Source organism: Tachypleus tridentatus, chromosome 10, assembly GCF_004210375.1.
Source record: "Tachypleus tridentatus isolate NWPU-2018 chromosome 10, ASM421037v1, whole genome shotgun sequence".
NCBI classification, from domain to species: Eukaryota; Metazoa; Arthropoda; class Merostomata; order Xiphosura; family Limulidae; genus Tachypleus; species Tachypleus tridentatus.
In genome coordinates, this window is record NC_134834.1 from 17,405,662 (window position 1) to 17,431,134 (window position 25,473).

A 25,473-nucleotide genomic window follows, 5' to 3' on the forward strand; every position below is an offset into this window, starting at 1 on the left:
TATTTAATAAGATATCCGCTTTCGGAAGATCACACAGCAATGCGTCGAAATCCACGTTAAATATTAGTATAACTCAATTTCGAAATAAAGTTTTCCAATACTGCCGTTGTCATATTAGGCTTGTTGTCTTTATTTGTGTATATGTGGTTGATTGTAAGGCGCTATGTATTTCTAAACATCTGGATCAAGGTTTGAAAATATAAAAAAGAAATTCTAGTGCTATTGTTATCTACTCCTTAGATGTAACGTGTGTTTGTGTGTCTGTATTATACAAAAGCGTGAAACCGGAATTGCATTCTTCCATATGAATGGTATTTTATGCGCACATAGGATAAACCTCAGGTCGAAGACCACTATCGTACAGGTATAACTATCCATAATTTTGAGCTAATGACCAAAAGAAAAGAAACCAGTCAGAAGCATTCAGTGTCCAAGGGCTTTGTAGAGCGATTTGAATTGAATAACGGGACTAACTGTCACTTTTATAATGCACTCACAGCTAGAAGTACGGAGCGTGCTCAGTTGCATCACGTCTCGAACCCTGAACCCTTCGATATTCAGACCAGCACGTTAACCACTGTACCATGCCTAGCCCTACCATACAATAATTGAGCAGTAACATATGAACTTATTGTCACCTCTTCTGTGATTGATGTCAAATTCTACTAATTGATTAGAGTAGCCCAAACATTGGCAATGGATGATGTTGACTAGTTGCTTCACCTTTAGTCTATCGGTTCAGAGTTAGAACGGCCAGACTTAGACTGCCACCAATATCCAAAAACAAATAAACATTCTGAGCGAGCTGAAAAAAAAAAAAAGTTTGTGAAAGTGTTAAGTACGAATGATTCTTTACTTGCCAGTTGTTTGAGGTTAGTATATAACACAAATTATAATCTTAAAAAAACATCGCATTTGCTTTCGTGTTATTCAAAACTAAATCGAGCTTTATTAAAACGAATAGTGATTGTTTGATGTAAGCCTGCAGACCTACGATGCTAAGAAATCTGGGTTCATTACCCATGGCGGGCAGAGCACAATAGCCCATTACGAAGATTTGTTCTTAATAACAAATCCCCCGTTTGTACAGCGGTAAGCCTACGGATTTACAACGCTAAATAGTCAGGGCTGAATTCCCTCGGTAGGCTCGGCCCGATGTGGCTTTGCTGTAAGAAAACACACACACACTCTTAACAACAAATTAAGAAATGAAACCCCTCTAGATAACTGAGCTTGGAAATTCATGGAGTATTTTACGAACACTATAACCGACAACAACCAAACCAATAACTTATTTTAAAAACTGAGTCAGATACCAGTATCTTATTAATACGTTATTAGATCGAACAGGATTACACCGTATTCCCAACCTTAGATACAGAAACTTTGTAAGCGCTCATTTCGGTCGATTTTAAGGGCTAATTTGCTGTGAAATCCAACAGATATTGCATTACATTGGAGCTGGGCTTTGAAGTGACGAGTTTTTCTCGCTTGAGACAGAACAACGTTTCGTTATATGCTAATCTCACTGTTTCTGATATGAATAAAAAAAACACGTGGATATTTGTATCTCAAGACGGCTGGTATGGGTACTAAAACTTTTATTAAAATACAGAACAACGTTTCGACCTTCTTAGGTTATTTTCAGATTAACAAAGAACCTGAGAAACGTTGTTCTCCACTCTATTTTGATACAAGTTTTAATACCTATGCCAGCTATCTTGAGATACATTGTTACTTCAGATGGGTTTCTCGTCATCATGAGTGGATATTACCTAACTGGTCGTGGGCCCGGCATGGCCAAGCGTGTTAAGGCGTTCGACTCGTAATCCGAGGGTCGCCGGACCAAACATGGTCGCCCTTTCAGCCGCGGGGGGCGTTACAAAGTTACGGTCAATCCCACTATTCATTGGTAAAAGAGTAGCCCAAGAGTTGGCGGTGGGTGGTGATGACTAGCTGCCTTCCCTCTAGTCTTACACTGCTAAATTTGGGACGGCTAGCGCAGATAGCCCTCGAGTAGCTTTGCACGAAATTAAAAAAACAAAAAAACCAACAAACAAACTTACTGGTCGAATTAACTTTAAAACATGAACGAAACCACTCGATGTGACTGCTCACTGTACATGAATTTTTATATACCACATGATATGATTAACAACGAAAAAAAATTCGGTGAGTAGATTTGACCAAGAAATGAACAATGAGATAAAACAAGGATAGAAAAACGTTTTCATTTTATAGAGTTTTAAAAATGCAAGTTTTTTGTTGAATTCCGCGCAAAGCTACTCAAGAGTCGTCTGCGTTAACCGTCCCTAATTTTGAAGTGATAAACTAGATGGAAGACAAGTAATCAATACCACCCACCGCTAACTCGTGTGCTACTGTAATCGAGAGGTGTTTGACGGTTACTCTTATAACTGTGGAATGCTTTTGTTTTGTTTTGGTGATAACAGGACGCGAAATATGTGGTCTCACATTCTCGTCTCCTGAGTGGGACAACAGTTAATCTCTGGATTTACAAAGCTAAAAAACCAAAGTTTGGATTCTCCTCGGTGGACATCGCAGATAGCCCGATTTGGCTTTGCTATAAAAAACACGCAGACACTCAGTTCCTATCTCCGTTGGCTTACGAACCACTGGGTTGCGATCGACCCGAATCTATTATAGAGATAAAGTGGATTTCCTAAGCAAAAAGATTTGTTCCAACAAAATTTGTGTCTTGTTAACTTGAATACCTCACAGTTTCATTTAATATTCGTTTAATTTATTGAGTTTATGTACATGTATAATTAGGGTATACAGTTCACATCTAAATCTAATGATTCATTAGTTATTCAATGTTCCTAGCCCCCAGTGGCACAGCGGAATGTCTGCAGACTTACAGTGCCAGAAACCTGGTTTCGATACCAGTGGTGGGCAGAGCACAGATATAACCCAATGCGTAGCCTTGTGCTTGACTTCAAATAAACAATGTTCCTAAACAATTGTCCCTCGCTGGTACAGCGGTAAGTCTACGGATTTACAACGCTAAAATCAGGGATTCGATTCCTTTCTATGGACTCATCAGATATCCCGACGTGGCTTTACTATAAGAAAACACACACATCCTAAAGAATGAGCCCCTTGTGGATCGTTGTTAAATTTACGAAATTGCAAAGCTAAACTCCAGGGCTAAACTCCACCCTGCGCAGAGTGCTCATTTTGTAGCACTGTGCTAAAACATACAAAAGAACATCAATATCCTCACCGATTGTTTTGAAACTTTTCAAAAAAATCACGAACACACGAAGAAAATACAATATGTTAAAAATATCCAATCAGCAGAAGAGACGTCACTAAAGTAACCTCAAAATAATTGAACATACATTTTAAAATTATTATCATTGGTGTCCACCTAGTTTTTATTATGTTAACTTACTTTTGTAATTAAAAAAAATTAAAGTAAAACGTAATTTTCTGGTCAGCCCTGAATGATTTATGTGTAATTCCCAGAATTCTAAGGAGAACCATTTACCCAAAACGGATAAAAGCCTTATAACTACACAGACTGGAAACATATATTAATATATTTATTTTGTATTCATGAAAAAGCTACATAAACGTTAATAGACATTTTTGACAAGAAAAAAAATTTACGAGACCATTATGTTCTAGATTAAACGAACCCATGTTTTAGTGTACTCTTACATTTAACATGGCTCAGGCTAGAAAATGACTTTATTAAATGTCGTCGTGTCTGAACAGAAAGCTGTACGTGGTTATCCTTGGTGAGATATGCGAATTTTTTTACACCTGCATTAGTCGTATTTTATCTTACACCTGTTTCGTCTTTATGATAACTGACTATAATTTTTAATTGTTACTGTTATGTTACATATTGCTCTATCGACGCCCTACCCACATCAGGGAATCGAACCCCGAATTTGAGCATTGTACATTCATAAACTTATGGGTAAATCGCCGGGAGTTTTTCTTTGTTGAAAACAAAGATAGGCAACAAGCTATCAGTGTTCTGCCCACAACGGGTATCGTTTATTTGTTTTTTTGAATTTCGCGCAAAGCTACACGAGGGCTATCTGCGCTAGCCGTCCCTAACTTAGCAGTATAAGACTAGAGGGAAGGCAGCTAGTCATCACCACCCACCGCCAACTCTTGGGCTACTCTTTTACCAACTAATAGTGGGATTGGCCGTCACATTATAACGCCCCCACGGCTAAAAGAGCGAGCATGTTTGGTATGATGAGGATTCGAACCTGCGACCCTCAGATTACGAGTCGAACGCCTTAACCCACCTGACCATGCCGGGCCAACGGGTGTCAAAACTCAGTTTTTTAGTATTATAAGCCTAGTATTATAAACACTGTGGCACTAAGGTGCCCTAGAGGAAGAAATTCTCAGTAATTCTGGTTTAGAATAAACGTTTAGTCGCGATACATTTAGGCTTAGCTATTCATCTTAAACACGAGAAGCTCTGGACCAGGAAGGATCTTCATTCACAAGAGGTTCGATCGTTTCGCTGCACATAGGTTAGAACAAGAAACGATCGTTCCACCTCTGAAGGGTAGACAAAATACAAGCATTCGAATCAATTTATTCATAGAACCAGAAATCGTGCTGTCATGAAATCGAAACATTTTCTGGTGTATGCTAAATAATAAATTACTTTTCAATATCAGAAAACCAAAGATAAAATCTTAGTTTTAACAAAATATAGAAGAGATTAAAACTTTGACAGAAGTGAACTGGCCATCACATAAGTTTCTATGTGAAACTTATGCCCCTCGAGATGGGCACTGAAAAGCTGGCTAGTTCTTTTAGCGCAATTAAAACATGAGAGAATCTCTTAAAATATACAACGCGGCAGAAACGAAGCATTCATTTTAAAGACAGCTGATGTCTTAATTAACCTTTCAGTTAAAGCAGAGGACAGTATACGAGTAGAACCGGTTGTCAAAAAAACTAGTTCTTGTTAAGACAGTGCGTGGCTGTTGAACATATATTAAACAAATCACTTTATGAGAAAGTCGATAGAAACAGTCTTCGTACGCTGTATAAAGTAGCTAGGAAATTGAGTTTTCAAGAGAGTCATCATTGCCTAGTCAGCTTAGAAATGAAGCTTGCGTGTAATAAGAGTTCATAATTAACTACTACAGACTTCCTTCAAAAAACCGTGCATTTTGAACGTTGGCCTGCGGAGTTTGAAAAGGATCAAACTGAAAGAAGGCCTTTGTATATTAAATGAAACATAAAACACGTAGAATCACGAAGGAAAAGAAAGAAAACTACTGTGTATTTGATGAGAAATAGCGGAACGTCTGGATGTTTGATAAAACTGAAACAGTTTTAGACGAAAGGGCTTAGTGTTTTACTTGTAGATGACTTATATTCCTGGATATCACTTCTATAAGCTTTCCTTGTTGAGTCCTAGTCCAAAATTTGAGTGTTTTTTTGTTTTGGAATTTCGCACAAAGCTACTCGAGGGCTATCTGTGCTAGCCGTCCCTAATTTAGCAGTGTAAGACTAGAGGAAAGGCAGCTAGTCATCACCACCCATCGCCAACTCTTGGGCTACTCTTTTACCAACGAAAAGTGGGATTGAGCGTCACATTATAACGCCCCCACGGCTGGGAGGGCGAGCATGTTTGGCGCGACTCGGGCGCGAACCCGCGACCCTCAGATTACGAAGTACACGCCTTAACGCGCTAGGCCATGCCGGGCCCCATGTTTTTTTTGTTGTTTTTTTTTTGTAATCAAACGTTTCAACCTTAGTTGTAACGTAATTATTTTGTTTTAGAATTTTGGCGCAAATTTACACCTATCAGCGATGGCTATCCCTAATTTTGAGTTGATACAGAAAAGGGAAGGCAGCTAGTAGACAGCACAGTATCCACCGCCAACTCTTAGACTACTCTCGTCTGGTCGACTAGTGGGTTTTGATCACAACTCTTATAACGCACCTACAGCTGTAAAATGCAAGACGCATTTTGTATGGTAACGGGAAGCGAATATTAGGCCCGTTGATCTATAGTCCTACACGCTAACAATTGGGCCACACCCAGCCCTTGAAGGTAATATTTTGTTAATATTTGCCTTTTTCCACTAACTTTTTTTTTCGTTCAGAAAACTTGTATAGGGCTTTTTTTTGTTCCCAACAATAAATTCGACTCCAGCTAGCCAAAAGTTTTGAGAAGTGGGCAAAATTATACAATAAAGTATACGAAGGCTTCGAATATTTTTGTCTCTTTAAATCTACTTTCACTACAACGTTACTACTTTACACACGGACTTATTAAAAAAAACTTACTATATTAATTGAGAAATAATTATTTTAGTTTATTGAACACACTTCACTAAAAATACGATTTTTTGTTTGTAAAAAACTTATAATGTTAACTAAAATACTGACAAATTTTCTAAAGATAAACACACTATACTGATAGTTAGAAGCATTATATCTATAAAATATTTAAACGAATATAAAGCGGTTACGAGGTCATTCAAATTGACCGAGCTTGTGTTGAGAGAGATAATTGCTTAAAATATAATAACAGGAAAAGAAAAATCAAAAAATCACGTTACAGTTACAAAGCCTGCAGTACTGAATAACAGGAAACATGCACATGACAAAAAAAAAAAAAAAGGTGACTATAGCAACCAAAAGTCAAATAACCATTCCAAACAGAAAAGCGTGAAATTCATGTCAAACTATTGAGATATAAAGGACTCAAGAGCTATAAGCACTTAAGCCTTGAATAAATTTAATTAAAATTCAGTGTTACCCAATAAAAAAACAACAAGCAAACTGAAATTAATAACTAAGCTTCGACAACTAAATCATTCTTTTACATAAAAAAAACCAACAAAAACATGGTGCAAAGAAGTTTTAGGGAAATCGATACGCAAATAAAACTTTAAATTAAATTATAAAATCTTTACACATGTTCAGACACCTGTGTATTGAAAATCATTTTAAAAGTTTTTTTAATATAATTTTTCCATAGCCTTCGAAACGACTTAACTATTATTCTTGTTAACAAAGCAGGCTTATAACAATACTTATAACAATATTGAGCGAACAAACGAAGTGAGTAAAATATTAATACCTGCAAACATGTTAACTGTTCGAACTAATAACACTTATAACAATGCTAACTAATTAAACTAATAATATATGCAACAATATGGACTAATCAAACTACTCCTTTGACAGCTAAATATAAACTCTATATCTACATTTTGTAATGACAGATGAGCTAAGCACCTAGCCTAACAAAAATATAATTTACGTACAGTTAAAATCTAATAATCAAATACAGTCGTTAAGCCTTAAATAGATTTTGTGTTTTTTTCAGGCTTCCCTCACAGTACCATACAGGAGTTATTTGTGCTGGATATAAAAGCAGCTTGGGCTTTTCTTATTTGAGAAGGAATTTGATCGTAGAGTTTTGTCGCCTCACGTTTCTAATATGCAGAGCGAGAATTTTTGCGGTAACGGAACTCGAACACTAAATCATCTGATTCACAGTCCGATTTAAGTCAAATGATGATATTAACAAGTATTATCTGTTGCTTTTGAAACGCAACCTCTTTTTTTTTAAACTATTAAATAAAACATTTATCATTATTTCTAAACGATAAATACATCAAGTTTCTTTTGTTCTTATAATAAAGCCACGTCGGGCTCTCTGCTGTGCCAACCGAGGGGAACGAACCTCTTATTTTAGCGTTGTAAATCCGTAGACTTACCGCTGTGCCAGCAGAGGACTCTTTTTTTATTTTATAAAATATGCTGTAAACTTTGTTTGTTTGTTTAGAATTAAGCACAAAGCTACACAAAAGGTTATCTGTTCTCTGCTCCCCACGTGTATCGAAATCCGGTTTCTAGCAGTGTGAGTTCGCTGTGCCAATAGAGGGTTAAATACTTCGAAGTTAACTATAGTAGAAAACTAAGATTTCTTGTGAAGAATATTATTTCCACAACGCTAAAAGCGAGAGGCGTCGCTGTGCGCTGACAGACAGGGACCTTCTCCACATTTTATTTAATATTATCCCGAATCCAAATTTGGTGTCTTGAAAAATCAAACTAGAAAAACGTGATGGATATCATATTGAAACGCCAAAAAATTCCAGTGTCTATGCGTCTGGGCTCCAAATCTCTTAAGTACCTAAAAGCATAAATATTTGAAACTACTAAACGAAATAAAAGAAACTTTTCTGAAACGACTAGTTTTCTGATCATAAAAAAACTGCACGAGACTTTTTAACGTGAAAGAATAGAAAGCGTAAATACTTTTAAACAATGATTTATATCACAAAGAAAACAGTTTTGGGCTTCAGAAGACGTGCTTTTAGGCCTAACATTTCGTACACAAATTCCGTAAGCTGCAGAGGTTTATTTTCCCAATTCCCCTGAGTTTGTTTCATTTGGATTCGAAATTACAAATATGTAAAAATAGAATTTGAAAAATATGTATTTTGTCCACCACAAGCTGCTGCCAACGAGGCCTTTCTCAGTTCCAGAACTCGTCGGTTTGTCTGTATGATGAGAGATAAAAGTTTACATCACAAGCATTAGGTGTACTGATCTCAAAGTTTGACCAATTAAACTGTGACTTTTCAAGTCGTACTCTTAACAATACCTAATAGCAACGCAATAGAAACATTTTCACAGGGTTTATTATGTTTACGTCACGTTACCACGGCAACGCCAATATGCGACTCAAGGCATAATGGACAGAAATTGACTATTTGTTTTACAATTCTGATGAGCTGGTTCTACTAGTGAGCAACTGTAATGAACACGTGCCAAGATAATAAGTCACAGTTGGTTCTACTTGTGAGCAACTGTAATGAACACGTGCCAAGATAATAAGTCACAGTTGGTTCTACTAGTGAGCAACTGTAATGAACACGTGCCAAGATAATAAGTCACAGTTGGTTCTACCAGTGAGCAACTGTAATGAACACGTGCCAAGATAATAAGTCACAGTTGGTTCTACTTGTGAGCAACTGTAATGAACACGTGCCAAGATAATAAGTCACAGTTGGTTCTACTTGTGAGCAACTGTAACAAACACGTGCCAAGATAATAAGTCACAGTTGGTTCTACCAGTGAGCAACTGTAATGAACACGTGCCAAGATAATAAGTCACAGTTGGTTCTACCAGTGAGCAACTGTAATGAACACGTGCCAAGATAATAAGTCACAGTTGGTTCTACCAGTGAGCAACTGTAACAAACACGTGCCAAGATAATAAGTCACAATTGGTTCTACCAGTGAGCAACTGTAATGAGCACGTGCCAAGATAATATATAGGTCATACAGCAGTTCAAAAGGTAAAGATATTAATATTTATGCAAGGGACTTTTTTTACGTATTTAACAACCAAGTTGTAGTCTGTAAATTGTAAAAAATGTCTTACTTTTTTTTTATGTTGGACTTTTGTTTATTTTATTATAATTTTTTTTTGGCGCAAACCTGTGTAAAGTGTAGTTTTACCTGCGCATAACTGTCCCTAATTTTGTACCGATAGAATAGAGAAAGGGCGGTTAGTCAAAAACACTCACCGCCAAGTCTTGGGCCACTCTTTTCTGCTGTTATAATGGAACTTGATTGTTTCTCACATATCGCATCTCTCGCCCCAAAGTGCGAAACTCTTACTTGTGGCCAATAGTCGCGAAATTTGAAACCTTGGATTCATATTCTGGGCACGCTCACTACTTGACCCCGTCTAGCCCTTGATTTATTGCAGTTACGTAAATAAAAGAAAATGTCGAACTACATATAAGTTTTTTATCGGTTGTACACAGTAACAGTTCTGTTTGTTTCACTCACAATGTTCCGACAGGCTTACTTGGCATCACCAAAGGTTTAGGTTAGCATCAGTTCTTGCATCTCTGTGCAACTGAAAAACTTGTGGATTTAAAAACGGAAACACAAGTCTTTCTAATACGTCCACCAGAGGCACAGCGGCATGTCTGCGGACTCACATCTCTAGAAACCGGGTTTCGATATCCTTGGTGAGCACAGATAGCTCATTGTGTAGCTTTGTGCTTAATTCCAAACAAACTTTCTAATATCTATCACAATGTCCAATTATTTTTATAACAGTTCACAGTAACACTAAAAATACACGATTTTGTAACACCAGAATGCTGTTTTTAATTAATTAGACACCAAACGTTTTGATTTACAGCTTCATCAAGAAGGGGTTTACTAAAATACAAACCAAAACTGGTAGTACAAAACTTCCAAGCCTGTGAGGTCTGAAATCATTCATGTAACGACACAACAAAGCTTTTGTTTTGTTTTTGTTTTGAATTTCACCATATGCCGTCCCTAATTTAGCAGTGTAAGACTAGAGGAAAGGCAGCTAGTCATCACCACCCATCGCCAACTCTTGGGCTACTCTTTTCCCAACGAATAGTGGGATTGACCATACATAATAACGCCCCCAGGACCGAAAGAGCGACTATATTTGGTGTGACGGGGATTTGAACCCGCGATCCTCGGAGAATACGGAGTCGAGTGCCTTAACCACCTGGCCATGCCGAGCCCACAAGGCTAAGAGAATGCGATATGGAAATATTGACTGTTGAAAATCTCATAAACTACCAACAATGTGATAACAATAACTGAGCACAACTAACGCGGAAAGAAATTAGGTCCTCGAGTCAAACCTGGTTGGTTTCATAGTTCTTCTGTTAATTTTAACAACATATAAACGATAATTTTCATTTCCATATTCACTCGTTTACAAAAAGCACTAACGCATTTTCTAAATACCTGCATCTAGTTACACCAATTAACTAGCAAATAGTTTAAAACTATAATCAAAAAATAGTTTTAAAAGGCCCGGCAAGGCCAAGCGTGTTAAGGCGTGCGACTCGTAATCTGACGGTCGCGGGTTCGCATCCCCATCGCGCCAAACATGCTCGCCCTTTCAGACGTGGGGGCGTTATAATGCGACGGTCAATCCCACTATTCGTTGGTAAAAGAGTAGCCCAAGAGTTGGCTGTGGGTGGTGATGACTAGCTGCCTTCCCTCTAGTCTTACACTGCTAAATTAGGGACGGCTAGCACAAATAGCCCTCGAGTAGCTTTGTGCGAAATTCCAAAAACAAACAAACTAGTTTAAAAATAAAAATATATACAGAAAAGGTAATTACATTTTGGCGAATGATTACTTGACCATTTAGAAAGCTGATACTAAATTAAGATTTCATATGTGTATATGTGTTCTTTATTTGGTCAGGTTACAATGGCCATGAATCAAAGAAAAAAAAAATTATCTATGCTGTTTCAGTTTATCCTACTATAGTTTGCATTAAGAGACGTGGAACTTTCTGGAAAGCTAAGTAGGAGGTATTACAGTTCGTTCTTCAGTATATCGGCGGTAATTAGTTTCAACATTGATAACAAAGACAGTAGTTTGAAGAGACAACTATTCGTTACGTTATCTATTTTGAAACGAGTGACATCTAATCACTGTGCGAGATTTAGCGAGATATTAGCGCTTAAGTTACACGTAATTCATCAGTGTAGTTGACTCCACTTAACTCGTAAAGTACAGGGTATCCGGAAATTATGTTAACTACGTCATGAATATTTATCACGGAATTTCTTGAAGTATCAAGGTACACACTGTACCTCAGAACGACTGGTATGGGTATTAACACTTTCATTGATAAGGAGAGAACAACGTTTCGACCTTCCTAGGTCATCTTCAGGTTAAGAAAGAGAGAATTTGAAAGTGAACGTTGTCGGACACATGTCTTAGAAACGAGAGTATAAACGGGTACGGTACTGTAGGGGGCGTCGCAGGTTGATGTTAGGTTATTTATTAGTATAGGTATAAAGCTGTTCCTATATATTGGTTTAATTTTGGATTTAGTTGCTGTATAAGTAGGGCTTCTTTGATTTTGCGTTTATGTTGCAACGCCCTCTACAATCCGATACCCGTTTATACTCTCGTCCCTAAGACACGTGTCCTTCAACGGTCACATTCAAACTCTCTCTTTCTTAACCTGAAGATGACCTAGGAAGGTCAAAACGTTGTTCTCTCCTTATCAATAAAAGTGTTAACACCCATACCAGCCGTTCTGAGATACATTTTTATTTCAAGCGGGTTTCCCGTCATCAAGAAGAACAAGGTGCATACTGTTTGAAGTGTAAATTATATATCTGGCAAATCATCTCAGGAAGATGCTGAAGATTCATCCAATCTTTGAATCAAAAGTAACAATGTTATCATAATAATTTCGTTACACTTTACATTTGAAGACTTATACTTGAAAATTAAATCTTACCATAATCTTATTTCTTTATATGTTACTATTCAATGCTATTGTAATACAAAAAATAAAATGTGACATTTTCTCATCTCCAGAAGGTTATACGGCTTACTTAAAATCGAAGTTTTTTATTAAGCCTTTTAAAAGTGTGTGAAAATCATTAAAAAATCTTATTTATATTAATATTTTCATATTAAAATTGTCTCATTACTGGTTGACGTGAGCTTTCCAAAAAGGGTATTTAAATTGAATTAGGGGTGGGTTTCTTATCTGGAAGCTTCTGAAAGTTATTGGATTTTTCTCGGATGAAGATGTAATTGTATGTCACATTTTACTTTCATTTTTACAGTAGCTTTACAGCACAGACAGTAAAACTGGTAGCTTGTGGTCGCGTCCTCCCCTTCACACAATTGGCGCCCCAAAGTTTTTGTTGTTTGAAATACTTTTTTTTTATTTCCATAAACAAATATTATATCATGTTAAAGTTACAGAATATTGGTCTAATTTCGATCTTCCTTAAAACAAGAAGATAAATCAATGGTTTTGTTTTTGAATATAAAACTTGTATATACAAAAAGGAGACTATTCATGTACCAGCGCCCTCTTCCTTCCAATTTAGAGGAAGCAAGTTCTGGAAAAGAGCCAAGTAGATTCGACCACATCTTTTGTTCTTATTTCTGGTCCGAGAAAGGAGATTGAAGTACTTTTTCACTCCACCTCCCCGTATTTCCTCCATCTCCCGTTTTCTTTCAATCATAAAATCGCCGGGAGTCGTTTGGTGACGAGCGAACAAAGGTTCCTACATAGCCATGACAGTTTTTTCTTGGATAAGCGATTTTACTTTTATGTTCGCGGTCAGAAAAAAAAAAATGTTCTCGTGACAGAACATTTCTAAGGAAAATGAGGTTATGGTGAAACTGACACAATCCCAGCGTGTCGTGTACAGAGGCAAGTGAATCATAAACAATTACTTAACCAGATTACACGAGTGGTTTACGGTATTATACTTACTGGCACGTGTACAAAATGTGATAGCTACTCGAGGGCTACAAATAATTTTTTTGTTTGTTTTGAATTTCGCGCAAAGCTACACGAAGGCTACCTGCGCTAGACGTCCCTAATTTAGCAGTGTAAGACTAGAGGGAAGGCAGCTAGCCATCACCACCCACCGCCAACTCTTGGGCTACTCTTTTACCAACGAATAGTGGGATTGATCGTCACATTATAACGCCTCCACTGCTGAAAGGGCGAGCATGTTTGGTTTGATGGGGATTCGAACTCACGACCCTCCGATTACGAGTCGAGTGTCTTAACCATCTGGCCATGCCGGGCCCTGCTAAATTAGGGATGGCAAGCGCAAATAGCTGTCGAATAGCTTTGCGCGACTTCAAAAACAGACAAACAGACAAATCCTAAAATCAACTTCAGTGAAGCGGAAATAGCATATTGTTGTTTTACTTCTTTCCTTTAACAAAAACTAGTAATTTCTTGTTTTGTATAAAAAGATGAGATAGGACATCTGGTTGAAAAACACATCAAAGAAAAGTGCACATCGTGAACCAGACAACAGAGCAGTTTTTCTTTTTAATTACCACCTAATTTGCTGTTGTCTTAGTCATCCTATGTTTCGTAGTGGATGCTTTTTCCGACCAATAAGATTTTTTTTGCTAGTACTTAAAACTGGTATACGTGTTTTAATGTCGTAAGGTCAGATACCACTACTCTCTTCAAATTAAATTCTAGTGTCCACTTTAGTGACGGGTTTCAGTTTCGTTTCTGTTTGGTGTTTTAACACGTTTTTAACCTTATCATTACTCGTGGACTTTCGGACGAGGGCTATCTGTGCTAGCCGTCCTGGCCTGGCATGGCCTAGCGCGTTAAGGCATGCGCTTCGTAATCTGAGGGTCGCGGGTTCGCGCCCGAGTCGCGCCAACATGCTCGCCCTCCCAGCCGTGGGGGCGTTATAATGTTAGGGTCAATCCCACTATTCGTTGGTAAAAGAGTAGCCCAAGAGTTGGCGGTGGGTGGTGATGACTAGCTGCCTTCCCTCTAGTCTTACACTGCTAAATTAGGGACGGCTAACACAGATAGCCCTCGAGTTGCTTTGTGCGATATTCCAAAACAAACAAACAAAGCTAGCCGTCCCTAATTTAGCAGTGTAAGACTAGAGGGAAGGCAACTAGTCGTCATCACCACCCACTCTTAGGATACTCTTTTACCAACGAATAGTGGGATTGACCGTCACATTATAACGCCCCCACGACTGTAAGGACGAGTATGTTTGGTGTGACGGGGATTCGAACCCGCCACCCTCGGATTACGAGTCGAGTGCTTTAACCATCGGGCCCTTGGACTTTTAATCGTTTGATTTAAAAAAAACAAATCAACACCTTAAAACGCCCTCTGCTAGTACAGCGGTATGTCTCTGGATTTACAACGCTAAAATCAGGGGTTCGACTCCACTCGCTGGGCTCAGCAGATAGCCCCATGAGGCTTTGCTATAAGAAAAACACATATACACAACACCTTAAAATCACCGAATCGATTTTTTTTTTATTAATCGAAAAAAATTCCAAGAAATTTTGCACATAGTTAAGCTACGAGTGAAACGGTAGATTTAAAGTGTTATAATGCTAAAAATGTGGCTTCGAAATTCGTGATGAGCAAAACACAGATAGCCTGTTGTGCAGCTTTGGGCTTAAATCAAATAACTGAGCAAAATACTTTGATACGTCATAACATTTTCAGCCAATGAAAGCAATAAGAAAATTTACGTCGACACAGTGACTTCGCTTATCTGGGCGTTGGGTGCAACAATGGAAACAGACAAGAAAAGAATGGTTGTCATGGAGTCTCTAAACCTGCACAAAATGTTTCCAAATTAATCTGTCACTCGAGTGGCGCTAAGAAGGATATCGCGTGGTTTAAGATTGTATCTCATGCAGTGCGCGTGAATATGTAATTCCTTGCTGATAGAATCTATAATCCGGATTCTGCTTTAAATAAACGGAGAGATATTTATGATATAGATCAGAGGAATGATCAGGGTAAACGTTCTAATAATCCATATCGATAATTTATTCGAAAACCAAGAATTGTCTCATCGCTAAGAGAAAGAGATGTCACTTGTGCATGTCTTGAGACGTGAAACAATGGCCTAGATTTAGAAATGTATCGTAAAGTACAATTTACTATATCGTCCTTATAGTAGTGTGGGAACTTCAAATACCAGTGTGTCTAAGTCGTTAAGCATTCTCCAACAGTCTTCGTAAGCGAGTCTGTTTGTTTTAAAATTTTACCCAAAGCTACAAGAGAGATATCTACGCTAGCCGTCTATAATTTAGCAGTGAAAAAACTAAAGGGAAGGCAGCAAATCATCACTGCCCACCGCCAACTCATGAGCTACTCTTTTACCAACGAATAGTAGAATTGACTGTGAAATTATAACTCCCCCCCCCCCGGGTGAAAGGACAAATTTGTTTCATGGTACGGGACCCTCAGAGTGTGAGCCAATCATCCTAACCACCGGGCCAAGGTTGCCAGGTGATTTCCTTGGATTCCACCAAGTCAAATAAAACAACATATAATTAATATCATTTTATTAAAAACTTTGTGTTTCTTTTCTTCAGTGGTACACAATTTGGTTTCCTTCATTTTTTGTACAATTTTTCAGACGGTCGTCATTCTTTACTTACATATCGTGTTTTCTAAAAGATTTTCGCCATTTAATAAGACATTTAGTGTTTCCGTACTCAGCCGGGAACGGTTTTTTACCTTTCATATTGTTTACCAAAGAGAACAGCCTTTCTGTTGCAGCTGAAGAATGATACAATGATAGTAAGTTTATCATTAATTTGGAGATAATTGGGAAACGAAATTTATCTCCACATTTTTATTGAAATATAATACCAGTATTTCTCTGGTTCTGAAATTTCATTTTCTTGTAAGGTTAACTGTCACCATTATCTGTTAGATACATCTGTACTTTTATTAATAATAAATAAACATTTAATATTCTTTAATTGTGCCGTAAGAATTTCCAAGTATTCCACATTACGAAAAATTGCTGTTTCTTTGTTCTTACACGTTTACTTCCCTTAGCAATTTTAGAATCAGGTTATGCATTAGATAGAAAGCCTGGAAGATGATCTGGTATTGAAATGGGGGAGATTGTGTTCTGCTAAAAACGCACACATTTTCAGTTCAGTGGAAGCCGCTTGAGACATGCTGTATAAAGAAGGCCGTAAGTAATCAGTTAGTTCAGAAGTCTGGGCACTTGCTTTAATATTTTATGAATGTTTTTCACTGTCAAGATGTTTCTCAAGTGTGGTAACACTCCAAGATAAGTCACAACTGCACATTTTACAAAATGGCTTAGTTAAGTTTTTCGAACTTCGACTAAAACAACTAAACTTAGGATCATTAAGCCAGACGTTTCTGTTCGTAACTAGGCCTATGTAGGCTTACTTTCTTGTATGGACTTTCTACTAAACCACTAACCTTATCACTGTTTTTTTCTCAGCCATTATGACCTGTGGGTTAGGTTAAATGTAAATTATACAAAATTATAAAAATTAAGCAAAACACAAATTTAAAATTAAACAATGCATTACACTGTAAACGAATACTGATACTTACGAGTCAAAACTCACGAAATCATACCAATAGTTACAGTATATGAAAACAAGACTAACAGAGCCACCGGTAGATTATCATTCTCTGAAATTATCTTGCGCCTGCGTAATGAACCCTTATAAAGCATATTCAAACATTTAGACATAAAACTCGCCTATTATCACAAGGTCAAATTTCACTTAAAGGAGACAATAAATTTGAAAATCTTTTATTGCCCATGCAATAGGTAAATTAGCAACGTTTACCAAACAGAACCAAATATACCAAATTTGGTAAAAAATTAACAAATTTGGCAACCTTGCACTTACTTGGCCATGACGATGTTTGTTATGTATATTTTCACCGAATATATCCGTAAGCCTATCGAGGCTAAAGTTGCTTAACATCTAACGCACAACTGTAGTGTTATACCAAAGTGTTATATCTCAATGATCCACCTATTCTAACAGGTAATGGGCTATGACTTATTCATTGCTGTTATTTCAAAGTCAATAGCTCGTTAAACCACTCAGTGGGGACAATAAAGCGAGGCTTAACTCTTTCTCGCAAGCAGAAAGTTGCCGTCGGAGTATCAGTTAACGACCGAATACATTTTTTATTGCACACAACCAGGCAGAATTTGATCGAAGCTCTACCTGTCTTTAACTCTTGTTTTTAATTAAGCCGTGACTGTAACCTCTTTGTAAATTCAAAGGTGTTTTTTTTTTCTTCAAATGATCGGTAATATTAAGTGATATTTTCTCGATGTTTAAGTGAGAAAGCTTATGTGTGTGTGTGTGTGTATATATATATATATGACTTTCCATTAGAGCGTTTTAAACCGAGAGTTTGTGTGAAAAATCCAAGTGAGAAACATTACGAACACTAATTCTTAAACATTGTCTTAAACTGGGTTTAAATTTGCTTTCTCGCCAACCTTCCTTGTTCATATATATAAATTGATAGAAAAATTTTCTGTTAGCTATACCTTTATGATAGTTTACAAGACAAAGAGTTGTTGACATCAATTGTGTGTAGGGTTTGGACTGGGGGGACCGTTATAAATAATCGAATTTACGTGCCACATAAAGACGTTGTTAATGGTATTTTAAGCACAAAACAATTAACTATCTAGAACAAACGAATAACCAGTGCTTAATGTATGTAATTCAACCGGCTCTTAGCATGTAGAAACGATGTTCACCTATAGTCTTACTTGGTAACTAACTAGGCAGAATGTGACGTCTTCGCTGTTATTTACAGACATGATTTCTTCTTCATAATTACCTGCACTTTTCCTGAGTTGTGCTACCATATCTAAATCTTAGATTATTTAAGATAACTTGGGTCATAAGCAAAGAAATATTCGTCAGCGATAAACCAGGAAAATAATTTTACGTCAATATTAATTATGAAACGCAAATAAAAGTATTTTTGTATTTCATTATAACATTTCACTTTCTAAGTGGCACTGTACAGGTATTGGTGTAACGTATTCTTGTCAGGGGAAGGAAAGTAATTAAAGGTGGTGTTTTTAGAATATCTGCATTTATGAACACTCTCTTTCAGCACAAACTGCCAACCCCGACAACAGAAAAAAACTAACAGAAATCCAACATTATCGTGTCAACAAGCATGAAAACTAACAGAAATCTAACATTATCGTGTCAACAAGCTTGAAAACTAACAGAAATCCAACAGTAAATAAACCGTTATCGTGTTAATTAGAGAGCTTCAGTTATGTAACTCAGAGATACCACAAAATGCTCACTAATTTTGGTTAGTGTGGTATTAAAGCTATAATGTGGTATTATATCTAGCATCCAAATAACTTCAAGATCATCAAATAATTGAAACGTGAATAAATTATTAGATAATTTAAAATATTTGAATTTAGTTTGGGGTGGCTCTAAGGCAATTGACATGATCTGCCATGTTGACATGATCTTTGTTAATAGTAAAGCAAATTACTGTTTGTTGTTTTCCGATGAAAACATTTAATTTAAATTTATCTATCACTCGTTCTCCAGTGTATTTGCCCGAGAAGAAAGCTTACTTTTTTGTTTCTCTTATATTTACCAATTTTTTGAGATATTCTATTAAAAAAAAACAAAAAAAAAACACACACACACACACACACACACACACACACACACACACACGCTAGTGCATTCCCGGGAAGGTATCGCCTTAACGTTAACCTCGGTATTACGAAAACTAGGCTTATTTGAAAGGACGTGAAACATAATAAGTTCTACTCCCACGTAGGCCTGGCATGGCCAGGTGGTTAGGACGTTCGATTCAAAATCTGAAGGTCGTAGATTCGAATCCCCATTAAACCAAACATACTCGCCCTCAGAGCCATGGGGGCATTATTATGTAACAGTGAATCTCACTATTCGTTGGTAACACAGTAGCCAAGCGTTAGCGATGACTGACTCCCTTCCTTCTAGACTTACACTGCTAAAATGGAGACAACCATAGAGATAGCCCTCGTGTAGCTTTGCTCGAAATTAAAAAAAAACAAAAAAAAAACCACGCACACTCTACTTAAGAAGACCATAAGTATAACAACAGCTGCTGTATAACATGGGACTTCTTTACGTTATAAACACTGAATATGTTGAGATTCGTTAGATGAAATAACGTACACAAATTTTACATGAAGGCACTTCATCAGAATATCTCAGACCGTACAAGAGAAAAATAGTACCACAGGAAATAATAACAATTGTTGCTTACCCTCTGGTTTCGTCTTCTCGAAACGTCCTGCTTTGAAAAATACTATGATCAGAACGGCACAGGTCACGAATAAAAATTTATTACAACTGGGGCACATGACTGGTGGGACAGTAACTTGGAATTTTAACAGAAAATATTAATTTTTTTTTCCAATTCGCTATTTTTAAGTAATCCACGCAGTTCGATTGTTGTTTTGCACTCGAAAACGAAAACTTTGATTTTTACGTCTTAACGAAACTTTAAATAATATATATTATGATTTGAGGCCGTTAATATATATATATTCCCCTGGTACTTCGCAATGTCGTATCAAACGTAAATTCGTTCAGCACGTTCTTACTTCCTTATCTCTACGGCTGTTTCTAGACCTGTGTCGTACCAACCGCGGAATTTTGCAGTGCACTCGTTGTTTCTGGTTGCTAGAGCAATCAATACGTCACGTCTGAATTGACCAATGATTAAAAAGAGGCAGCTTACAATAGAGGACGCCACTCAAAGGACAGCAAACTTTAGGGCTATGTTCATTGGGATTTTACTGGTAATGTATTGTTTGTCTGGCATGGCCAAGCGTGTTAAGGCGTGCGACTCGTAATCTGAGCGTTGTGTCTTCGCATCCCCATCGCGCCAAACACGCTCGCTCTTTCAGCCATGGGGGCGTTATAATGTGGCGGTCAATCCAATTAATCGTTGGTAAAAAAGTAGCCCAAGAGTTGGCGGTGGGTGGTGATGTCTATCTGCCTTCCTTCTAGTTTACACTGCTAAATTAGGGACGGCTAGCGCAGATAGCCCTCGTGTAGCTTTGTGCGAAATTCAAATACAAACAACATTCATATTTATTTCAGAATATTTTGATAAAAAGAATGCTCGTCATATTAAGCTAAAAATAAATATAAGTTCCGACACTGAATAATATCTTAAAACATCGCGATTTAAAACAACTCTAAGCAATCCAAACGTGCCCCACCCAGAAATATTATCTTCTGTTTCACAAATGAGTCATTGCCAAAGTTTTTACCCTGGTGGAAAGTTTTTCAAACAACTAAACCAAGTTAAGCTTTCTGCTTTCTTTGCCTTCAAGTTCTTTAAACTTCCCTATCTGGAGTGTTATAAACACTACACTAGAAAGATTCTCAACACCGATTTACCCCTGCTGTTGAGACCCAGAATAAGTTTACATTTTATAACTTTCAATTTCATAACTCAGTCAGTCATACACGATTTGATATATTTCTTATTACAAAATAATTACCTTTTAATGTACCCGTAATTTTGTTTAAGAGCTTATTGCTATTATATTATTAATTTATTTAACATAAATAAATAAAAAAGGAATTATTTGTTTAATACTGCTGCCGGATGGTTACACTGGAAGGAAGTAATATGATGCGTTTAGGCGTAATGCCAAATGTATTAAACATTTCTTTTGGAAAGATAAAGTGGTTTTAGTTTTCGAGCCACTTACCATCAGAAGCACTACATGTTGTGGTTTTTTTGTTTCTACATTTAATTCAATATTTTATCGACTCCGAAAAAAATTCGTATATGCCAAAATTCATTACTTTGTTTATTTTATATATTTTCTATCTGTAGTCACTACTGTAAGAGTTTAATAAGTTTTATTAAAAAAAAAAAACTTTACCGCTTGTGTTTTTTTTCTTATAGCAAAGCTACACCTAGCTATCTGCTGAGCCCACCGAGGGAAATCGAACCCCTGATTTTAGCGTTGTAAATCCATAAACATTCCGCTGTACTAGCGGGGTGCAACTTCACAGCTAAACTGTGTTTAATTGGCGGAATATAATGGTGCCATTTTCATTTTAAGACAAGGCTGCACAATTGACTATTTACGTTCTATCCACAACGAAGTCCATCAAGTTATCGCTGACTTATCAGTGGACAGAAATTTAATGAGTGATGTATGTTTATTGATATTAAAACTATTCACCTAAAGAAGTAAACATTTTCATTATTCCAGAGGTTCTTAAAGGGTAATGTTTTTAATAGACCGAATACGATCTATTTTACTTCAGAGTGAGAAGAACAGTAAACGTATCTTCCATGGTTTTCTTAAAATGTTCCTAAAGGATACCTGTGTGACCTTGGTACACCAAGTGGTTAGTATCTAGAGCTGCAAAACGAAAGGTCCTAGGTTTGAAACGCCACTCTGCTGCTTACAGTCCAAATATAAGCTGTGGAAGTAGCATTAATGTTACAGTAAATTGTATCATTCAGTATAAAGACTCGAACATAGTCCCTCTGAAGATAGGTATCCCTGTCAGAAGTTTAAAATTAAGGACGATTATATTTTAAACCTGTGGATTTTTGATAGTTCAGCCCATGTGGGCAAGAGGTGCTGTTTAGATTACAATTACAAATGGTAGTTGTAAAAAAATATAGAGTTATCAAAGGCATTTTAGTAAACAAATATATTCGTGTCTCAACTTATTTCTATACTGCTAGCTAAACTGCTTTACAACAGTATGTTAAAAGTCATTTCAGTGACAAACAACAAGTTAGACAAAAAATACTTTGGTTAAGTAACAACATCAGACAGATTCTCGATAATTACAGAATTTAGAACGTGAACTCAGAAACTACCATGTCTTGTTTATTAGATATATCTACACATACATTTATGTGATGATAGCACGCTAAAAAGACAGATCTTACCTTTATTGTATCTACTCCTTAAGAATTTGGAAAACAGTTCCGAAGGTTTGAAAAACCCAATATCTCTGGATAACAGAACATTTAGTCCCATCTTATTCCCTTATCAGATATGGCTGAAACGAAATGAAATAAATCACTTTGTCTCTTGAAGAGGGAGAGGCTGTCACTTTAACCTGCTGCTTATTGACGTGTCTCTTGAGGAGGGAGTAGCTGTCACTTTAACCTGCTGCTTATTGACGTGTCTCTTGAGGAGGGAGTAGCTGTCACTTTAACCTGCTGCTTATTGACGTGTCACTTGAGGAGGGAGTGGCTGTCACTTTAACCTGCTGCTTATTGACGTGTCACTTGAGGAGGGAGTGGCTGTCACTTTAACCTGCTGCTTATTGACGTGTCTCTTGAGGAGGGAGTAGCTGTCACTTTAACCTGCTGCTTATTGACGTGTCACTTGAGGAGGGAGTGGCTGTCACTTTAACCTGCTGCTTATTGACGTGTCACTTGAGGAGGGAGTGGCTGTCACTTTAACCTGCTGCTTATTGACGTGTCACTTGAGGAGGGAGCGGCTGTCACTTTAACCTGCTGCTTATTGACGTGTCACTTGACGAGGGAGAGGCTGTCACTTTAACCTGCTGCTTATTGACGTGTCTCTTGAGGAGGGAGTAGCTGTCACTTTAACCTGCTGCTTATTGACGTGTCTCTTGAGGAGGGAGCGGCTGTCACTTTAACCTGCTGTTTATTGGCGATTCCTTCACTAAATGTAAAGGAAGTAGTGGATACAGAAATAAGGTGACTATTCTGTAGTTTATTATTTGAATGTTTTAAATTAAAATTGGCGTTCTGTGAAAACGATTTTTGTATTGTTCAGCATGCAACCACAAATCATTTGAAAACTCACGTCTGCACTTTTATCACGAACACATTTGTTTATTCGGTCAGCACCACATCAATTTGTTTGTAGAATAAGTTTTGAGTGAGATCACTTATTTTATAATATTCGAGAGTTAATGTATTCTCTTGTGAACGTGGTATCAAACATCGACTTATCGTTCATTATATATCCTAGCAAAATAGATTCATGTGAATGAAAATTTCTATATTTAAGGAACTCGTTTACTGTCTATATGTTTCTTCTGTCATAATTTAGGTCTATTTAATCCTAACCAGTTGAGTGCGCATGTTCAAGAAGAACTAGTTACCAACGAACTGCCGATGTCAAATTTATCCACTGTAAAATGGAGTCTGACCGTCAGTCATTACGGGACCTTAATGGTGTGTTACAAAACTGAACTCGTTGTTTCATCTACGAAACAACAGAGATACTCGAACACGTGATATAAATACATACGTAAATTATGTACGGTAAGTTTCACTCATTTATATATAAATCATACAACATAGCACAAAGGTGCTGTACAAAAGATGCTTACTGAGCAATATTAGTTAGCCAATCAGATCTAACAATATCTTATTAAGATAACACGCTTTCATGGTGACGGCAGTTTGTATAATTAACTTAGTAACAAAGCGATAAGACAATAAGTAAGAAGCGCATAGGCATACACAATATTTATCATACCGGTATGAGAGACATATCCCCCCTATGTTTACCAGCTGAATTACATATGAAATAAAAATAGCTAAGAGGAGCCGGTCTGATAGGCGGTCAGGCTACTTAAACGTCACAGCTGCTTATCGGACTAATAAAAGTGAAGTGTCAGAGCACGTGGGTTTCAGGGGCTATTATGCTGAAGAGAGCTAGGAGACAAGAAGTCGAGCCCTATTTGCTTCACTCTATAAAAATGGGAAGGAATTTGTATAGTTTCACGTGGATCGTGACAATGAATAATTCTCGAAACATGCCAGAAATAAATCTAGTGTAATAAAATATCATGGCTTGTTTGCTTGTTTTCAATTTCGCGCAAACCTACACGAGGGTTATCTGCTCTAGCTGTCCCTAAATGAGCAGTGTAAGGCTAGAGAGAAGGCAGCAGGTCATCACCATCCACCGCCAACTCTTGGGCTACTCGTTTTAGCAACGAATAGTGAGATTGACAGTCACATTATAACGCCCCCATGGATGAAATGGCGAGCATGTTTGGTGTGACGAGGATTAAGAACCGGTGACTCTCAAATTGCGAGTCAAGTGCCTTAACCACCTGGCCATGCCGTGCCTAAATATCATGGCTCTGGTATTAGCGACGAAAGTGAATAAAACTCAAAGACTTCGATGGTTAAATGAGTTTAACCGTTGTTTAACTTGTTGTGATGTTATTGGCTTAAATGTCCCACAGAATGTTGTTGTTTTAATTTAAATTATTCATTTCGTATTTTTTTGCACTTACCAACACAAGTAGATGGATTACTATTTAATTGTTAGAGCAGTGAGATTTGACCGTCATAATCTGCCCAACACTGCAGATGGCGTATTTCTGAACATGGACTACGAGCCAGGAAACTTCGGGTTTACAGTCTGTGCACACTGACCATTAGACCACTGCCCGGTCCATTTTTATTTTGTAGAAAACCTCGATGGAATTGGGTTCTCAGGCTTTTAAATTATTAAAAAATAAATCTTTGTTTACTGACACACTTTTAAATTGTAACCTTTAACATATAAACCTCTTTAACATCATTGCAAAAATGCTAAGTAGTGATCGAAATGTAATGGCTCCCTGAAGGCTCAACAGTAAAGCTGAGAATTCTTTATGCTAAAAATTGGTTTTTGATACTAAATAGTCCATTCTATAGTTTTGCGCTTGACAACAAACAATTACTAGAACAAACAGCTAAAAAAACAACAAGGTCTCCCAGTGGTTCAGCGGTATGTCTGTGGATTTACAACGCTAAAACCGGGTTTCGACATGGGGGCAGAGTACAGATAGCCCATTGAGTAGCTTTGTGCTTAATTCAAAACAACTATCAAAAAACAAACAGTTAATAGAACCAACGTCTCTATAAATCCCACAAAAAGGATTCGTTGATATTAAAGAAGTAGATACGTTAAGCAAACTCCACTGAATGGGATTTATCAAACTGAAGAGACACCACTGTTTATCTTCACGCACACAGAAGATATTGTTAACTCTAAATGACTTACATATACGACGAGCATAGCCAGAGTTTATGATTTATGAAAGGAATATTCCCATGTACATATT

The 25,473-nt window shown here is 37.2% G+C and overlaps 1 protein-coding gene across 1 annotated transcript in view; it reads right to left on the reverse strand.

Moving 5' to 3' along the window:
* The window catches only part of LOC143228806 (locomotion-related protein Hikaru genki-like), a 67,650-nt gene extending 47,591 nt beyond the window's left edge, over positions 1-20,059 (reverse strand). Inside the window, exon 1 of the mRNA XM_076460170.1 lies at positions 19,649-20,059. Coding sequence (XP_076316285.1) covers positions 19,649-19,745 — 97 coding nt within the window. The 5' untranslated portion in view covers positions 19,746-20,059. The remainder of the gene's footprint in view (positions 1-19,648) is intronic.
* Positions 20,060-25,473: the final 5,414 nt, after the last annotated feature.